Source organism: Cupressus sempervirens, chromosome 2 (genome assembly GCF_028749045.1).
Source record: "Cupressus sempervirens isolate cs-2001-9-10 chromosome 2, ASM2874904v1, whole genome shotgun sequence".
In the NCBI taxonomy this organism is placed as follows: domain Eukaryota; kingdom Viridiplantae; phylum Streptophyta; class Pinopsida; order Cupressales; family Cupressaceae; genus Cupressus; species Cupressus sempervirens.
In genome coordinates this window covers 1,288,220-1,308,466 of record NC_143119.1, presented here as the reverse complement: position 1 = coordinate 1,308,466, position 20,247 = coordinate 1,288,220, and the positions used below count along the sequence as shown (strand labels likewise).

General features: G+C 36.0%; 1 protein-coding gene across 4 annotated transcripts in view; it reads right to left on the bottom strand.

Moving 5' to 3' along the window:
- Positions 1–20,247, bottom strand: part of LOC149570778 (uncharacterized) — a 153,447-nt gene that overhangs the window by 115,843 nt on the left and 17,357 nt on the right. Inside the window, exons 2-3 of one of the 4 annotated variants that reach the window (XM_089812342.1) lie at positions 2,599–2,662; positions 593–692 (exon numbers count right to left, since the gene is read on the bottom strand). The exons of 1 other annotated variant lie outside the window; for it this stretch is intronic. In XM_089812342.1, the coding sequence (XP_089668468.1) occupies positions 593–692; positions 2,599–2,610 (112 nt within the window). In that variant the 5' untranslated portion in view covers positions 2,611–2,662. The remainder of the gene's footprint in view (positions 1–592; positions 693–2,598; positions 2,663–20,247) is intronic. 2 more of the 4 variants (XM_089812340.1, XM_089812341.1) reach the window with 2 other exon arrangements.

The following is a 20,247-nucleotide window of genomic DNA, read 5'->3' as shown; positions in this document are numbered from 1 at the left end:
AATCACAGAATCTATTTTCGTGGTATACATTTTGTGGGGTTTAAGTTAATTCAAAAGCAGAAGTGTCTTTCTTGAGATAACAACTTAAAAATAGATTTGCAGTACTAAAAGGAAATTATTTTCAAACAACTTTATGTTTACAATCATACATCTAACACTTTGTTTTCATCTTATAATCAATCAAAACACAGTTATTTCATACCACCAAAACAAATTAAGCATTGTTCAACTTGCCTATCAAAATAAAGATGGGGGACATGAAATTCTAAGCAATCAAATTTAAATTTCCACGCTTGAACATGGCAAAAGTTGCAAACATGGAATACACAAAGCTCCTATTCAAAATAAATTAGCTATCAGTACAAAATTGGTTTCACAATGTACCATAACTGGTATTAGAGCTCCATAACATGCACCATAATTTTCCAATATTGTCCAAAGTTGATACCATTTTTATAACAAACCTAGCACAAAAATTATTAGTGGAAGTAGATATGCATCAAAAAGCATCTGAAATGCTTCTAGCAAATTTCAAAATTACTAATGCGATTAAACAGATCCAGTAACGAAAATGAGCATTTCAAATGCTTACCACTATATCCTTTCTTTACAGAAGAAAATGCCCAAAAGGACTCATAGTTAGGAACACAAGCCATCCACTTTTCCAATTTTTCCTCTTGAATCTTTGCCTCCTAGATGTATAGCACAGATACTTTGCATTATTGTAGTTTGCAATCAAATTCAAAAAATTAAAAGCAACATTTAACCACTATTGCACAATCTTGGAATATATGTATATCATTCATCGTGTGCTTTCAGGAGTAGAAGTATTCTTTTGTGATCATCTAAATATTTGCCTCCTAATGTATAACACACATACTTTGCATTAGTGTGGTCTTCAATATAATAAAGAAAATTAACATGCATATCATTCATCATGTGCTTTCAGAAATAGAAGTAGTTCAATTGAAAACATTTATTATGATATAGTAAAACAAATGTCTAAATTAATGATTAGCTAATTTTAAATTAGAAAGATTGCATGGCTTGAACTCCCAGACTTAAACACTTGTTAGTAGATTTTTAAAAAAATCTCAAGATAAAAGGCGATTGTCATCTCCTTGTCTTCCATAAATACAATGCACCTTCAACTAAACTATTACAAATGCTAAGAATCCTTCAGTTGTCTAATATATGAACCTAACATAAATTTCTCTAAACCAAAGCACTGCAAAAAGAAGCTGGTGATGGTAGCTGGTCTCATTACAATGGAGACTTGCAATTTTCTCCGGAAACAGAGTTCTTAGACAAAAGAGTGACAATCAAATGATGCTCACAAAAAAGCTGATTAAAGAGCATCTAGGCTCACTAAGGAGGTGATTAATGATGCCTTCTCAAGGGTTCTAATATCTGTAAAATGCAGCCTTCGGTGGTGTTAGGAAGCAGCAATCAACAATAGCAAGGTTGAAAAAAAGAACTTGCAGGTTGCTCCAAAAAAATTGCATAAAGAAGAGTACACAATTAGCTTACCAAGAGGAGAAAATAAAAGAAGAGAGAATAATTTGTATGTGTGTTGTAGGCACTCAAGGTAGCATGAGAGGTGCAAGATGGAAGAGAAAATCAGATTTCAAACAAGAAGTGAAGCCAAATTGTGAAAGCATGAAGATACAGAGACTTGTAGGCATGAAGTGCCTAGAAACATTGTAAAATTTCTGAATTTTGTCTCTTATTGTGATCCTCCATATGTGTGACTGCTTAAGGTATTTTGCTATATGAATATAAAAATGAAAATTTATATGAAGAAGTGTTTCAGAATTTGTTTTAATTTATAGATTAAATGGCATTAGAAGGCTGTATATGAAGAAGTGTTTCAGAATTTGTTTTAATTTTATAGATTAAATGGCATTGGAAGGCTGCAAGATTGGATAGTTTGATAGACAAGACCTCTACAGTCTGGTCTGCATCAGGAGGGATATTGCAGTATAGAAAAGGCCATTGAAGTTGAACCTGCAAATAGAGATCTACGACAAGTAGAGTCACTGATCCATAAATTGCATGGATCATAGTTCAAAATATCATTGCCGGCAACTTATTGCCAAGGACAAAAAAAAGATATTGGGAAATATCAAAGATAAGTCGGAAACATATCGAGAAAATATCGGGAACTTAAAAAACTGCTTAAATTTAATTAGAAATGCTTTTCTTTTTTGGCAAAATTCAATAAGGAGATGCATCTAATGAGTTGTTAAATAAACAAGCTAAACAAGCTGATCTAGATATATATAAATGCAAATAGGTAAGAAAATCACATCCTCCTGTAGAATGTTGATGGTTGGTAGCCATAGTCTGAACTCTGAAGCAAATTAAAAATAGCAAATTGTCTTTGTAAAACTATAAGCAAATACTAGTTTAATATCAAAATAGTCTGCCCTTTCTCTCCTCTCCAAACCTGTTTTTGCAATCAAATAAATTATGGTTTGCCCTTTTTTGGGCCGTCATTGTGTGTATGTGTCTGCCGATGATACATTTTTGACTTAGCCCAAAAAAACATCAAGTTAATGCCAATATTTTGTCAGTTTCTCTAAAATATTTTCTTACCAGAAAGCTCATACTTCTCGCACCACAAATCTTCAAGTGATAAGTGAACTTGTCGCAAAGATATCTGCAATATTTTAATCTATGTCATGGATAATCCATAGAAGGAACCATCAAAAGGAATCATACATTCATAAAAATATTATTTTTTGCTCATTGGTTCTATACTAAACTAGAGCAACAAGGCAAGTTGGAATTAACAAAGATAGGAATATTTACAATATTTATTAAAAGTTATAACTTGGTTGTAAGAAATTGTAGCAACAAGGCATAATGTAATGTATCTGTACCACCAATAATCATGTGGTCATGTTGGCACACCTTCGATAGTATACTGTGCATAGTAACAACTAATTATGCAAGCAATTTTGAGTGCTTGGTTTGGTGAACTGCAATTATTTGTCATACAACACACACACCTGACCCCCCCCCTCGTACGTCACTATTGTACTCGCAGATTAGATGCCTCCTCACTCACTCATACGAACAAAAGAGATTGTGTATAGTCAACAATGGTTTCCTACACCATACGATGGTAAGACAATTGTTGTGCATCATTGTATTTGTCATATGGTAGATGTTGAGGCTTGGCGTACAGTATGAATGTCGCGGAGCTCCAATTCACCCTTTGTTTGTGCAATGTGTACAGCCCAAAACAACATTACTAGGATTAAGTAAATAAAGATAGTCCATACAATCAGTATTATTCGAATTTTGCTAATATTGTTAGTGTCAGATTACAATATGAAACAATATAGTTCAATGCCACATAACACAATAATGATAGCACTTCAAATTATATCAAATAGATCTTCAATCCAACAATCTCGGACTGAGAGCAAAATAGGGTAAGGAGTTACTCCCACCAAAACTACAAATACCAAATAGGGAAGATATTTCACCTCTAAAATGGCAAACAGGTTAAACTCCAATAAGAATTCGCATGTACTACGCAAATACCAAATTCGCATACCTACAACAATAATTAACCCGGCCTTGCGCATTGCTCTAAGAAACTTCCTGAAGGATTAAAAAAATGTGCTGACACAACCAAAACATTATCGCAAATAATATAAAAAAGGGCCTAAGGTATAATAATATTAATTTTCGGGTCCAATACACACATAACTCTTAAAAGTAAATTATTCAATAATCTCAGCAACATTACAATCCTCATGGCCTAGGAATTGCTTTCCCTCAAGCAATTGTAAACTTGGATGCTCCAAAATTTATTCGCCTTCCCAATTAGCATCCTCAATCGACAAAATATTCCATCAGACTAATAATTCCTTGACGAGGCACAAACTCAGCTTCTTCTCTCAAACGTTAATGATCTCAACCGATTTCAAAATTGGTTTCCCCTCTTCATCAATGGGTAGCAATTTCTTTGACATAGTGACATGCTACACAATGGCCTTCTTGAGGCATGACACATGAAAAAAAAATTGAATCTAGCTCCCCTCTGAAAGTTCCAACTCATAGGCAACTTCACCCATCCACTAAACCACTTTGTGGGTCCATAAAAGTGTAGACTCAACATCTTTGTACCACATCTCTTCGGGGAAGATTGTCTGTATGGTTGAGGCCAGAGGTATACCAAATCACCTACTTCAAAAATCGCTCAACCCTGTATCGGTCAGCACACATCTTTTGTTGCTTCTAAGCCCTCTACAAGTTGTCCATGAGAGATCTCAGGATATGCAAACTTTCCTACAACCACTCCTTGGCCCTCGCTGCAAGATTGTCACCTAATGCTAGATCTACAAATGATGAAGGCTCGCACCCATAAAGAGCTTTGAAGGGTGTCATACATATTGACATGTGATAGGTAGTGTTGTAACAATGCTCTCATAAATGTAGCCAATGGACCCACACCTTTTGTTGTACTAAAGCATACTTCCTGACATAATCATCCACCCACTTATTCATGATCTCCATCTGAGCATCCTTTTGTGGGTGATAGCTCGTGTCGAAGACAACTCCACTCTTGCCAACCAAAATTATTCCATCCTGAAAGTGCTCAAAAAACAACTCTCCCCGTCACTATCTATGTTTCGTGGAAGACCATGCAAACAAAACACCTCTCAGAAAAACAAATCAATCACTTGAGTTGCTTGACATCCAACAGAAATGGCAAAAAAGTGTGCATATTTCGTTAAACGATCCACCATGACAAAGATGCATTTGCTCCCTTGCACTTTATGAAGCACCGAAATAGTCCATCGAGATGTTGTCCCACTTCTAGTCTTGATTGGCAATGGCTGAAGCAGTCTTGTAGCAAATGTGTGCTTGGATTTGTTCTAGTAACAAGTGGAGCATTCTCGCACGTATTGTAGTACATCATTCTTTAAGGCCCTTCTAAGAAAACCTTTCTCGGATTTGTCTCTAGGTCTTCAAGTATCCCAGGTCTCTGGCAAGGGTAAGTTGTGCATTTCTTTTAGAATTCTTTCCCTCATCTTGGATTCCGGTACCAAGTAGATTTTTCCCTTGTAATAATGATGTCGTCAAACACCTTGTGGTTGAGATATCATCATTGATGTCAATAATACAATGAGAAAGTCATTGATGGCAAAGATGCAGAAACAAATGAATGAGACATTATGATGATTCTATTAATGAAAGATAAGAAACAAATTCATGGACAATTTGAATAGGACGGAGACCAAAACAATCAATTGATAGTGTCTTCAGCATCTAACACCACAGCAGCAATATACTTATAAATATTCAAATACCTATGTTCATTTGCAACACCAATATAAGTAACTATAACGTTTGAATTGATATCAATCCCATATACTACAAAATTAATATTCAGAAATACATATATACAGATGGCAGTAGTATGAAGAAATCACATGTTCAAATGGTGATGGATGGAAGTTGACTCATAATGGATGAAATGAATCATTCAACAGTGATAATGATTAATGATATAAATAATGAAGTGAATAGTCAAAGATGTGTATCTACATAGCAGCGATGTTTAACAGATGTTTACAATGAGCAGAAAAGTTTGTGAATGAGTCATGATAAATATTCAAGGCACAATAATCTTGAAGACATCGATTCATGATAAATTTGGAGCAGCATTCAAACATGGATAGTGACATTGGAAATGAAAAACAAACTCATACAAGTCAGCAGTCAAATGGAGTGACCACATCAGCGATATATATTTATATATTAGCGGCTAGTAATGTTTGAGTCTGGGCTTGCTGTGCCAAACATACAAGTGTCATACATACATACAACAGTCTTCCTAAGACATAATAGGCATCAAACAGGTTGGACAGAGTATACAATAGAAATCTAAAATTTGCATTGATATGCAACAGAATATCTATCAGGCAAGCATACTTGGAGACATATGCCAAGATATTTACACCAGCGATGAAGATAATTTATGACAGTTGCATTATATATGAAACCTTTTGAAGTCAAAGAGTGTTGATGTTTTGGTAGCTTTAGTAGGATAAACCTGTGAGATCAAAGAGAAATTAATATAATTATATATATATATACAACTATAATTAAGTTTGTCATTATATTAATTATATTGATGAATAGACATGTCTCATGAAGGGACACGTCTCTTCTCTTGGTTTATTCCTCATACAAATACAAGAGGATGCTGCCATTTGGAAAGCATATTCCAAACGACATGGCAGTGCTATTACATTTGCAGCGATCCAAGAAACTAAGAAAGAGTATACATTTAAAAATAGCAACCATGGATACGATTTACACATGTTGTTTTGAAGAGCAAAAGTGCAATTAAGTACTTATAAGTGAGGCTGAGCGGAATATTTTGAGTTCGAAGAACTATAGAGGAGACAAATAAAGTTTAAACCATATGTCATTCCAGGCCAGCAATCTGACGAAACATATCATACATATGCTGCTTGCCAAGACATCACGAATCTCTTGCAGTTGAATTTGGATCAGTTTAACAAAGATTATGCTCAAAATTGCAGCGACAAAAAAATTATTTGGTGAAAGACAAAGGATCATGTGCGATGGCATATAATAAGGATGTGATAAAATTAAGAGACAAATAATAACCGTTGAAGTGGATTCACATTTAGTAATAACTAAGTCATGTCTCTTATATTTAGAGGATATAAAAAGTTATATCATTTGCTAAAGCTGAAAAAAAATGGAAGAACCACCAGAGTATAAATAAGAACAAAAATAGAAAATCTATGAGTAAAGAAAAGACAGAATATATATACAGGTAGATTTAAATATCTGATATGTATATTGGATTTATGAGATAAAAGGAATAAATTCCCAGTACAACCTATACCATGCAGTTTGGGGCAGATATGAAAGATATATTTATGAAATGAATATGCAGACATAGAAGAACATACAGATAAAAAGGATATATGAATTTGAAGCAAAGGTATAAAGAGGAGTATCAAAAGGAGTGATTTAACTGTCCATCATCAGTTGAGAAAGCAACAATATCAAGGAAGAAAAGAAGTTTGTGTGCAGTGGATCGGTGCTCACGAAGTCAACAGTGAGGGTTAGTGCTTCTAGTAGGTTGGTCCCTACAAAGTGTGGGAGTTGGAGGTTCCAGTGAGTGGGTGCTCATAAACATAGGGGTTGACACTTCTAGTAGGTTGGAGCCTACAAAACATTGTAAAAGAACAAGTTTATATAAAAAACATTTATTTGTCATGGTTTTCTCCCATATTGGGTTTCCAAGTAAATCATTGTCTCATTATGTTCATGTGCATAATTGTTTATTTCAGCATTTGAACTTATTAAGACAATTGTTTGGATAAATAGTTTTAATTGGCAAAAATCGTTATTATACTAATTCAACCCCTTCTCAGTATAATCATGTGCTCTTCAATTGGTATCAGAGTCAGTTCCTTTTTAAAAGCCTAGCTGCTTGAAGGTAGATAGATCTAAAGAGCACAAATGGCCAAAAATTTTCAAAACAAGATTTATCCATATGATAACAAAGGTGGATATATGAATTTGAAGCAAAGGTATAAAGAGAAGTATAAAAAGGAGTGATTTAATTGTCCATCATCAGTTGAGAAAGAAACAGTATCAACGTGGAAAAGAAGTTTGTGTGCAGTAGGTCAGTGTTCACAAAGTCAACGATGGGTTTAGTGCTTCCAGTATGTTGGTGCCTACGAAGTGTGGGAGTTGGAGATCCCAATGAGTTAGTGGTCATAAACATAGGGTTAGAACCTCAAGTAGGTTGAAGCCTGCAAAATATTGTAAAAAAAAAAGTTTACATAAAAAGCGATTATTTGTCATGGTTTACTTTTGCATTGGGTTTCCACGTAAATCGTTGTGTCATTGTGTTCATGTGCATAATTGTTTATTTCAGCATTTGAAGTTATTAAGACAATTGTTTGGATAAATAAATTTAATTAGTAAAAGTTGTTATTATATTGATTCACCCCCTCTCCAATATAATCGTGTGCTCTTCACTTGTACCTATCATCTTGCACTTGACTATCCATCAATTGGAATGCAAACGTATTCTCGGAGTATTCAACCAACAAATGTGCCTTCCACTCAGCCGAAATTTGTAACAAAGAACATATGGCAGGTCTTCTTGATAAGGCTTTGACTAACACATTATTTTTGCCCTTCACGTACTCAATATCAATCATATGCTTCAATTTTTCTCACCCACTTATGTTGTCGTTCATTCAAATCCTTCCGCTCCAAAAAATATCTCACAATGTTGTGTTTTGTATGTACAAAAAATTTTGCTCCAACAAGGTAAGGCAGCAACTTCATTAGTATGTGTATGATGGCTTGCATCTTCTTGTTGTAAATGGAGTACAACAACTCCGCTCCCAAGAGCTTTCGACTCTCAAACACAATGGGATGTCAATCTTGCATGAACACCGCTCTAATGCCTTCTCACAATGCATTGCACTCCAAGACAAAGGGACGAGTGAAGTTTAATAGTGTGCCAAAATCAAACAAGAACTCATGACTTCCATCAATTTGTCAATGTGTTGTGCCTTCTAATCCCAATGGAAAGATCCCCTCTTCATCAAATCTATCAATGGTGCACCAAGATATCAAAATCCCTTCACAAACCTTTTGTAGTAATTGTACAATCCAAAGAATCTACGTAGCTCCAAGAGAATCTCAAGAGGCAGTCAATCCAAAATGGCTTGAATCTTCTCTGATGTACGTGAAGCCCTCAGGCTCTAGATGTGCCCCATGTACAATATCTTTGTCATTCCAAACTCACATTTGGACCTCCTGGAAAACAATAATTGTGACACCATGATCCCCAATACTTCATCCAATTGCATTAAATATTCCTCTAACGTCTTGTTGTAGATGAGTATGTCATTGAAGAATACTAATAGGAACTTGCATAGTAGCTTGTTGAATATGTGGTCCATGCAAGCTTGGAAGGTGGCACAGAGCATTAGTCAACCCAAGCAGCATGACCAAGAACTCAGTGTTTGTAATGTCAACAGAAGGTTGTCTTCTCCACGCCATGCTCCCTTATGCAGATCTGATGGTAGCCAAAGCAAAGATCTATTTTGGAGAAATCAACTACATCGCGTAATTTGTCCAACAACTCCTCAATCCTGGCAATGGGGTACCTAAGGGATCCACGCAAATCCTAAGGGATCCATCCTTCTTTACTAGCACTACCAATGACGCAAAGGGACTAGAGTTGGGCTTGATCCATCCTTTGTCGAGAAGTTCCTGGATCATCTTCTCTATCTCATCCTTGAACTTCTTAAGATGGTGGTAGGGTGTGGTGATGAAAAGCTTGGCTCCTTCCTCCAATTCGATGGTGTGCTCAAATGCATGGTGTCAAGGTATGCCAGGTGGAATGTCAACAAAGACCAAACTATGCTTATTCAACACCATTGAAGCTCCTGATCCTAAGAATGAGTTTGCCACCCATGTGTAGGTTTTGTTGAGACCAAGTAGTGTGTTGCCCAGACTACATTATCATGTCTAAAGATTACCTTCATCTATCCTGTCGAGATCTCCTTCAGGCGGCCATTTGACATACCCCTCAATACTAGAATTTTACCATCCACTTTGATAGATAACTCAATCATCTTGAAACTCTGTGTACTCATCAAAAGTCTTCATCCATTCAATGCCCAATATGACATAAATGTCATTCAAATCTACTACAAAGCAGTCATCTATCACTATGTAGTTTCCCATGGTGATGTTCAATTGCAAAACCAAATGACTACATCACAAGAGATTTCCTCTTGCCACCTTGACTTTGAAACCTTTGTGTCCCTCTGTCTACAAAACCCTTTGGTTCACCAATGATGAATTCATGAAGTGTGGCCCCGTTGTCAAGCACGACCATAACCCATTGCCTCAAGAGTATACCCCAAACCCAGAATATACTACACCTCAAAGTACCAGCAAGTGTTGCGATGCCTCCTCAACATACCAGTATGGAAATCCTCTCCGCGCGATTTATGTTAGCGTCCTTGGAAACTCACTATCTCCTTCAGGCTCAATTTCCTCATGCCCCTCATCATCATCACCACAATGTAAGCGATTTTCCCCTTGCCTAACTATTGGTGTCTTGGTTCCTACAGCTCCCTACAGGTAGAACAAAGTTTTCTCCTCCTAAGTTCCTATCTGGTGGCCTCATCCAATGATGGCTTGTTTGAATGGGATTTGTAGTCTTTCTCCTTCAGAGTAACAGGTAGCTTAGGTTGTGATTAACGTTTGGAGGAAGAAGAGGATGCCACCATGTCACATACTTTCTTGATTGCTTTGGTGAACTTATTGGGGTTGAAACTTTTCATCCAACCTCTCAGAGGTTCCATCAACCCATCCATGAACAAAACAATCAATCTTGTCTCTGAGATATATATAACTAGCTTGAACAACCTTGCAAACTTTGTAATGTAACTGTCAGCTAATCCAAATTGCTTTAGTTGCACTAACACCTTAAAATTAAGTTTACAGTCCTTCTCATTGAAGCAGTCTATAAGCCTCTCTGTGAATTCGACATATGAGATAACTTGATCTTGGTTGAGCGTGACCATTCCAAGATGCTATTATTCATGAGCAATACCTTCCAAGTGAAGCACGGCAAATTTGATTGCCTCATCCTTAGGCATTGGGTTAAGTTGGAAATATGTATCTACCTTCTATAACCATGCTCATGCGGAAATTATCCACATCCATCAAAGGATGACAACTTTACATCACCTATCTTTCGTTTGAGGTCATTGTTTTAGTAGCCATGACTTCTACTCGAGTATCTCATTTAGAGATCAACATAATTTCCAAAGGATATGTCTCCTTTAAGGTTTGCGTCCCTCCAGTCTTGCTTTAGGTGTTCTTATATTTCTTGGAAATTGGGCTCTTGCCCTCTACCTATTGCTTTGCTTCTCGACTGAAATGTTGGCATGATGATTAAGAGCATGAATGTTGAGAGTTTTCTCTCCCTATGACAAAATTATCATCGTGTCCATTTTCTTCTCTATGTGTCTTCCCGTCTGCTGATTTCCGCAACATCTCTTCCATGAGTCGTCATTCTCCCCTCTAATCATGGTGTCATTGAGTTGCACTTGGCTTGTAGTTAGCTCCATTAACAGTGTCATGACTTTCACCACATACTCCTATGCTTCCCATTTGCATGATCCTTAACCCACTTGAACTTGTTTGATCTTGGTTTAATATGGTTCAAAGTGGTTCATTGCAGTTTAGAGTTACAGAATGGTTCTTGCATTTGAGTTTAGAGATACTTAAGAACATATGATAACAAATTACAAAGACATAAAACTTAAACCGATTGGAAGAACTCTACGAGATTTGACCTTGGGAACTTTAATAATGGAAAGGGGTTACATTACACCTTATTTTTAGATATGACTTATGCTTCTGAGATCTCATGACTTATGACCATGAATTTCATGGACCAACCAGACTTCAAGTAAGATTAGGGTGACTCAATATAAAGGGACTTACAAGACAAAAATTATAAAAAACTTCCCAGAATTTTTTAAGGAAAAAATTATAAAATCATTGCACTGTAAGAAAGAAAACGTCATTCCGAGCATGACAAACAAAACAACCCATCACAAAAATCTTTACATGAAAAACACCAAACTTCTCATGGTAAAATACCTTCGAAACGGTCAAACTTATAATGCGATAAAACAAGAAAACACTTCACACAGAAAATAGCACCTACCAGCAACATGCAAGTCAAAAAAAGCACATGCAACCCACATAATCTTGGGCCTGCCATAAGAGAGTTAGAACCAAACCCGCTCTAGTAATTTGATAAGAAAACAAATTAAATAAGAAAGTGCAAGATAATATTTCTAAAGAAAACAAGCATTAACTGAAACAATAATAGAAACTAACTATAAAACTAAAACTCGCTAAAGATGACCTTTAGAAATATTATTATTATCTTGATAGCATATAATAGAATAACACAGAGTATCTTGAAAGATATGATTATTTAAGTTTGATCATTTGTGTGTATATATATATATAAACATAATTCAAAGGAATTAATTATGCCATCAATTTATATTAAAATGTAAACATTGTTTGAGAGGTCATGGCCACCTAGTATAGATAATATTAGAACTAACTAGGTTCGAAAATTGAATTTCATACGTAACATGTGTGATTGTATTTTGTGACATTTAAAACCTAAGTCATTTTCATCTATATGTATATCCCTTATAAGGTGTAATTAGACAACTAGGGACATGATTTAGAAAATATTTATTTGTAATATTTTATACATGTTGTAATTACACTCACAAAACATGTACACAATAAATGGTGACAAGGATAAGACATAATGCAAGAATATTCCCTTTGGGCATCCAAATTGGCAATGGGGTACAAGTGGACTGACATGCCTATGCATTTTGGCATGTCAGTCATATATCACCCAATGTTGGGCACCCAACTTAGCATGTTGTGTATGTTAACCATCAAAACCATCACTGAGATATGGCGCACTCAGATCTGATGAGTTCTGATTAGGTGTGGGTTAGATGCCTATGTGAAAGCCATGTGAAGATTTATTACTTTTTACTACATTTACAAGTGGTCTACTAAGGGGGACATGATTTTGGAGGTGGTATTTTTGCCTCTTGTTTTGGGACACCACAAAGGTTTTTTCACCTGCATCTTTCCTATAAATTGGCATCTTTGGATAGTAGAGTTGCATCATTATTTACAGGAAATGAAATGTTGTAAGATTGAAGGCTCAGAAGTCATAGAAGTGAATGTATTGTAATCTCATGCACTTGAAGAAAAATACATGCTTGGTCTCTCTTCTTGGTAGAGTTTTAACCCACAAGGATTTCTCCACGTAAATCCTATGTTGTGAGGCGGCCATTTTGTAGTGTTGTTTCCCTGTCATTCTTGTTCCTGCTACCTTATGGTGAAATAATCTTCATTTCTTTGATATTTTATGTAAGAAATAATTTGATGGCATCAATGCAATATAAAATTCAAACCAACTGATAACACAAGAAGATAGCCTGGGAAAAACCCTCCTCTCCGAGGGAAACAACCCAGCCTGCCAAAGATAATACCTTTATTCAGATTATGATTCAAATAAACAACAATGTTCCTGTGATTGAGGTCGATTCACAGTCAATCTATAAGTCTCAGAGATACTAATTGCAATAGATTGCAAACACAATCTCATACTCAGGTACAGACTGATTACATGCTAATCAATGAACATTCTATATCATATATTATATATAAAACGAACATATGACACAACCGATTGTTATCAGAAGAGACAATGCTGACAAGCAGCATCCGTATACTCAGAAAACGTAAATAAGAAAGATCTTAATAACTATCCAAAAATGCTTAAGGCTCGATGAATCTGAAGACATGATGGGTTCAACCATGCAATAGTAGCAGATAGCAGAATATACAAAAGATAGCAGAAAACAACTCCACATTCATACGATAAAATTATATTCATCTCAGTTCAAGTTGCTGCCGTGAAAGGAACATCCCAGCAACAATCATTTTTTTAATTCTAAGCAATAACTGAAGGAAGTCTTGTGAAGAATATGAAAGCACGGCAGTTACTATCACCGCTTGCTTCACACAAGCCATGACAAGCATCATGTGCAATAAGAAAAATTAACGGCACACTTAAACTATTACAATGTAATTTGTAAAATACTTGCTTAATATTAACGGAGATCAAGAGGTCAATATATACAAAAGAATGAGATGATGTTTCCTTAGGAAACGATCGTAAAGTATAGAAACTTTCTATTCTAGCTGAAAGAAAACAAAGAGTTATCTACAGCCTAACTAAATATTACAAACATGCTAAAAATTACAATAGATTACAAATAGATAACCATTAACTAATAATTGAAGCTATCTATTATTGTAATACCCTCCCTTAATGGTTAATATATCCACAACACCAAGCAGTCCTTTGAATTTGAGAAAGTTATCAGGATTAAGAGACTTGGTGAGAATGTCTGCAGTCTAACCCATGGTAGGAACATACTGCAAGACTATTGTCTCATCTTCAACTAGTTATCGTATGTAGTGACAATGAACATTCACATGCTTGGTTCATTCATGGAAGACTGGATTTCATGCTAATTTCATAATGCCTTCGTTATCAACAAAGAAAGTGGTTGGTCCTGCTAGTGACATCTGCATATCCCCAAGCATCTGACGAAGCCAAACAGCTTCACAACCTGCCTTTATTGTCCCTCTTTATTCAGCCTCTATAGAGGAGAGAGAAACTATCTACTACTTCTTACTGGTCTATGTGACGACACCAAATCCCAAACTGAACACATATCCAAAAGTTGACTTTTTATCATCAATAGAGCTTGCCCAATCTGAATTTGTGAACCCACTGCATCTAGAATTAGAACTCCAAGAGTAAAGAAGTCCATAGTCTGAAGTGCCTTTCACATAACGAAGCATACACTTTATTGTCATCCAATAATCAGTCTCGAGAGCAATCATAAAGCAAGAAATGTAGCTGATTACGAAGCTGATATTAGGCCTAGTAGCAAAGAGATAGATGAGGCTGCCTACTAGTTGCCTATATGTAGCATCATCAACGCAAAGAGAATCAGACTTGGCTCATAACTTGAGAGTTTTCTCCATGGGTGTAGATGCAAGCTCGCGATCCTATATACGGAATTTGTCTAACATAACCCTGGCATATTTGGATTGAGAAATGAGCATACTATAAGACTGTTGCCAAACCTCAACACCTAGGCAATAGTGTATGAGCTAAAGGTCAATCATATCAAAAGACTAGCATTACTTTGTTTGATTCCCTGAATCAAAGATGTCGAACTTCCAATGATGATCAAATCATCCACATAAATAAACAAAAAGATGATGTCACTGTCAATAGTCTGAAGAACTCCTCTAGAACCCTTGATCCCTGAGATACTTATCAATGTAAATGTACCATACCCTAGGGGCCTGCTTCAAGCCATACAGAGCTTTCACCAATTTGAGAACCTGATGGTCTTTACTAACAACCTTGAAACTAGGTGGTTGCATCATGTAGACCTCTTCGTGGAGATCACCACTCAAGAGAGCACTCTTGATGTCCATCTAATTGACCTTCTAGCCAAACTGTGTTGCCATGGCTAAGACTAATTTGATTGTACTCATCTTTGTAGTAGAACCAAAAGTCTCCTCATGATCAATGCCCTAACCTTGAGAAAATCCCTTTGCAACTAAACGAGTTTTGTACTTATCCAAAGTACCATTAGATTTGTATTGATCTTGTAAAGCCATTTGCAGCCAATGGGTTTCTTTCCTAGTGGAAGATCATAAAGGACCTAGGTGTTGTTCTTTAGCAAGCTCTAGTGTTCAAATGTCACGGCTTGTTCCCACTCTAGAATTCTTTTAACCTCGAAATATATTTGAGGTTCAAATACACTATGAATGTTGGCCATGAGAGCAAAGTTAACAGACTCTATGGGTTTGCTCATTTTTCAAGCAGTTGTCCCATCAATGAGCTCATCATCACGAAGATCAACAAGTGTCTTAGCCCACCACTTAGGCTGTAGAAGAAAATGACCAACATTAGTATGAAGAGATGCTCTATGATCAGGTTCCTCATCTAAAGAATCTAGATCAAACTCATGCGAAGCATCTACAATCTAGGTGATCCAGCTGGAGAAGCTAGACGTGTCTGTACAGGAATCACTAGTGTAACTGGAGCCGCAGGAGCTACTGGAGCCCTCCCATCAGGTAGACCTAATGAAAGCCTAATTCCCATATCATGGGCCTTCATTGGCTGGTCTACTGGATCAAGAACAGGAGAAATGGGCATGAAAGGTCCTCGGTACTCATCAAAGACTACATCACGACTAAACAAGAGACGAGATGTCTCAATGTTGATCAAGTGGTAAGCTTTGTAAAGACTATTGTATACAACAAACATGAGTTTCTAACTTTTGGCATCCAACTTGGTGCATAACGCATTAGGGATCCAAACAAAAGCAAGGGAGCCAAAAACTTTCAGGTGACTGATTATGAGCTTACGACCTGACCAAACCTCTTCCAGAGCCTTACCTTTGACTGTGATTGTGGGTGACCGGTTCAATAGATAAACTACAACTTTAATTGTTTCTACCCAAAACTTCTTCGGAACATATCTGTGTTCGAACATGGACTGAGCCCTCTCGGTGATCAGTCAATTCCGACATTCAACTACATTGTTCTGTTGTGGTGTGTGGGGTGTAGTTAACTGACATTTGATGCCATGAGTATCCAAGAAGCTAGAAAATTCATTAGAAAAAATTGCCCCTATTGTCTGACCTAACAGTAATAATAGATTTCCAAGACTCTTTTTCAACTACAAGTTTAAACTTTTGAAATACTAGAAATGCATATGATTTCTTTTTAAGAAAATATACCCACATCTTTTGACTAAAATCACCAACAAAAAACAAAAAATACCTAGACCCCAGAACAGAAGGAGTGGCCATAGGACCGCAAATGTCAACATTAACAAGGTGAAGCACCTAAGAAGCTCGCCATGAATCGCCACTGGTAAAAGGTGTGCGATGTTGCTTCCCAGCATGGCATGCAGCACAAACTCCAAGCTACTGAGTCAGAATCTCTGGCAAACTGAGGACAAGCTCTTCCCGAGAAAACTGAGAGAGATAATGCACATTAAGTGCCCATACCGTTGATGCCAAAGTGTGCTAACAGAAGACCATCAAGCAGCCATAGCTAAGTCCCAAGAATCACCAAAATTATTAAGTTGGAATACACCATGATCCTCAAGACCCACTACAACAATATACTAAGTCGCCCTATCAATGATGGTACACTAATGTGAACTGAAGGTGACATCCAACTATGGAGAATGTCGCAACAACTGACTAATTGAAAGTAAATTTAGTTCCATCCCTGGAATGTAGTACACATCGAGGAAAATGAGATTCCTCCTAGCAAACTGAATCTGAATGTTGCCTTTGTTAAGTCTATGGGTTGCTGCAAATGTAGTTCCATTGCCTTTTTATGGTGTATGCTTTTCAAATGCATCAATCTCCTCTCATATATATTGTGAATGAGACATGGAGAGACATGTCTCCTCATTAGACATGTCTATCCATTATTATTAATAAAATAATAAATTATATAATATCTCATATATTATATATATAATTAATATACATATATATATTATATCTGACACTTATATATGTAGTATATATATGTATATTTATACTATAGTCTCATAGGTTTAACTAACTGAAGCTACCAAGCATCATCACTCCCTCTTAGCTAGAGAGGATAAATAAGAATATGAACAACATATTACCTCAAAAAAAGGTTTCTGGAATGTCAACTCATTTGACTTCTTGGTTTATTAAATGCCAACTCATTTGACATTTGAAAGTCAACTCATTTGACTCTAAATATCAACTCATTTGATATTTGAACGCCAACTCATTTGGAAAATGTCAACTCATTTGACTTTGAATGTCAACCCATTTGACATTCACTAGGAACTTAAATGTTCATAAGGTATGTGCACTTGGATTCTCATAATGCATACCACATAAACATCTGCCATGCAAAGTACAATCTATCATGATTTACATAGACATCGTAAGATATCCATCATAATAGATTAAGTTATTGAAAGATCCTCACCTTTCAATAACTTTTACAAATACAAGTGATAATCATTTGAAAGTTGTCACTTCCTCATGATGTACACAGGGGTCCAGCCCAAATAGACATGAAGTATATTCATAAATCACAGTCCTCTTGACTGCTACAATTTATTGATCATTGGAGAATCTATCTCAATATAGTCTACTCCTCTAAATCAATACAATCGAGATCACCAAAGGTTGATTGGACCATATCCTCTATCTACTCTCTCGAAATCTTAGTCTCCCTCTTCCTGCAGGAGCATACTCGAAGGAAAAGATGAAGACAAATAACTCTTAGGAAACATAGTTACAAATAAATCAATATCTTTTGTGTTTAGATTACATGACTTTATAATCCAACTTTAGAATTAATTATAATATATATATATATATATATATATATACTCCATCAAATCAATTTTATTTATTTATTAAACTATTGTAACTAATTTTAACTCTAAAATATTTCTATCATTTACCAAATGGTTACCACTACTCATAGTAAATACATATTTAATCCCCTAGACATGACCGCTTATCTTGGCGGGAGTGTGTACCATTATTTGGGCAGAGATTTGGTGACGTATCTTACGTACACTTAATCCCTTCGAACCTCATTTCAACGTCCTTTCAATTCCATTCAGGTATAATATGGGGTCTCCATTATCCTTTTGCCACATGTGGCCATGTCTTATGTTCAAAGCCTATGACTCTGTGGAGCTTTTTACTGCGATGGGGTCTAACCAATTATATCGAACTTTCCAGCTTGATAGCAATTCTAAGCGTGCCCCAAATATTAAAGTTAATTGTCTTTCCCAATTCTCTAAAATATAACCTAGGCCGATTCAAAGTGAAATCCCAAATAGCTGGCAAATTCCTAAAATATTTCTAACGAAGAACCAAAGTATACAGAATCAGAGGGGAAGCCACATTATGGGACAACTTTTTTCTCTCTTTTTGTCAAGGATGATCGATAATGCTCCTCTATGTGAATTGCTTTGTTTCTTAATACGACTAGTAATACTCATTTTAATCTGAATTGCTTCTCATTAAATGTAATGTCGGATTATCTAATCCGTCAAACCAGGCTTTTCTAAATTTGTACTAGTTTATTCAATGCAAGAGGTGTGTCCTGTCTCATATTCTCCTATAAATTGTATTAGTGTCATGACATTTTCCATTTGGTTTTACATACAAAAACCCTTCCACCTCTATCCATTTCTTATTGTTGCAGTAATATATATTCCTATCCATACTTGCCACAATGGCAGTGGTATTGCCAACATACTTATTAAAAATGGGTCACCGTGTTTTATAAATCCCTTATCAATTCATGGGCTAATGTATGCTAGTCTCACATTTAATTTCTTCTGCCATTTGGTGGGCTTCTCCCTCAGCAACGTAATGAAGTGATGTCTTTCTTTTATTGTCAAGGTCAAAAAAAAAAAGTTTGACACCTTCATATCCAATGCCGTCTATGGATTTCAACTTCTCTCCCAAATAGAGAAAAACAATATACATTTGCAGCTTGGCTTTGATACCATGTTAAGTCTGTGGATTGCTACAAATGTAGTTGCATTGCCTTTTTGTAGTATATGCTTTTCAAATGCATCAATCTCCTCTCATACATATTGTGAATGAAACATGGAGAGACATGTTTCATGATGAGACATGTTTATCCATTATAATTAATAAAATAAAAAATTATAGAATATCTCATATATATAATATATATAATTAATATACATATATATATTATATCTCACACTTATATATGTAGCATATATATGTATATTTATACTATAGTCTCATAGGTTTAGCCAACTGAAGCTACCAAACATCAACAACCTTTGCCAACAATGGTGTACTCTTCTCCGCCACCAAAAATAATAGAATCTGAATACGGTTGGTAGTCAGTAAACCAATCTCTACAGTAGGTGAAATGACGAGAGGCGCCTAACTCAATGTACCAGGTAGACGACTTCACATAATTTGCAAGTCCTTTAGCCATGACGACATAAAAGGCAAATTCCATCTGCTCAATGTGCTATGCACTATTCGCTTTGGGTTGTGAACTTGATTGCTTAGATTGAGTAGCTAACTGTTTTTGACATTCAACCTTCATGTGACCAAACTTGTGGCAATAGTTGCATTGAATGTTCTCCTTCTGAGAGTCTTTTAAAGCTGGAACAGAGGACTTATGTCGAGAAGACTACTAAGACTTGCCTTTATCCTTCTAAATTGATTTAGCAACAAAGGCTTGCTCTGTGGAACTGGAGCTGGAACTACTACCAAACTATTGTTTCCACCGATCTTCTTGAAGCAGGAGTGTCAAGAGATCTGTGAATTTCAAATCAACACCAGCAGAAATGATGTTGAAAGTCTCGATAAAATACTCATAGGACTTGGGTAAACTCTTAAGAGTGATGATCATTATGTCCTCTTCCTCCATCTTGCGACCAATGGCAAGCAACTGATCACGGATTTCCTGAAT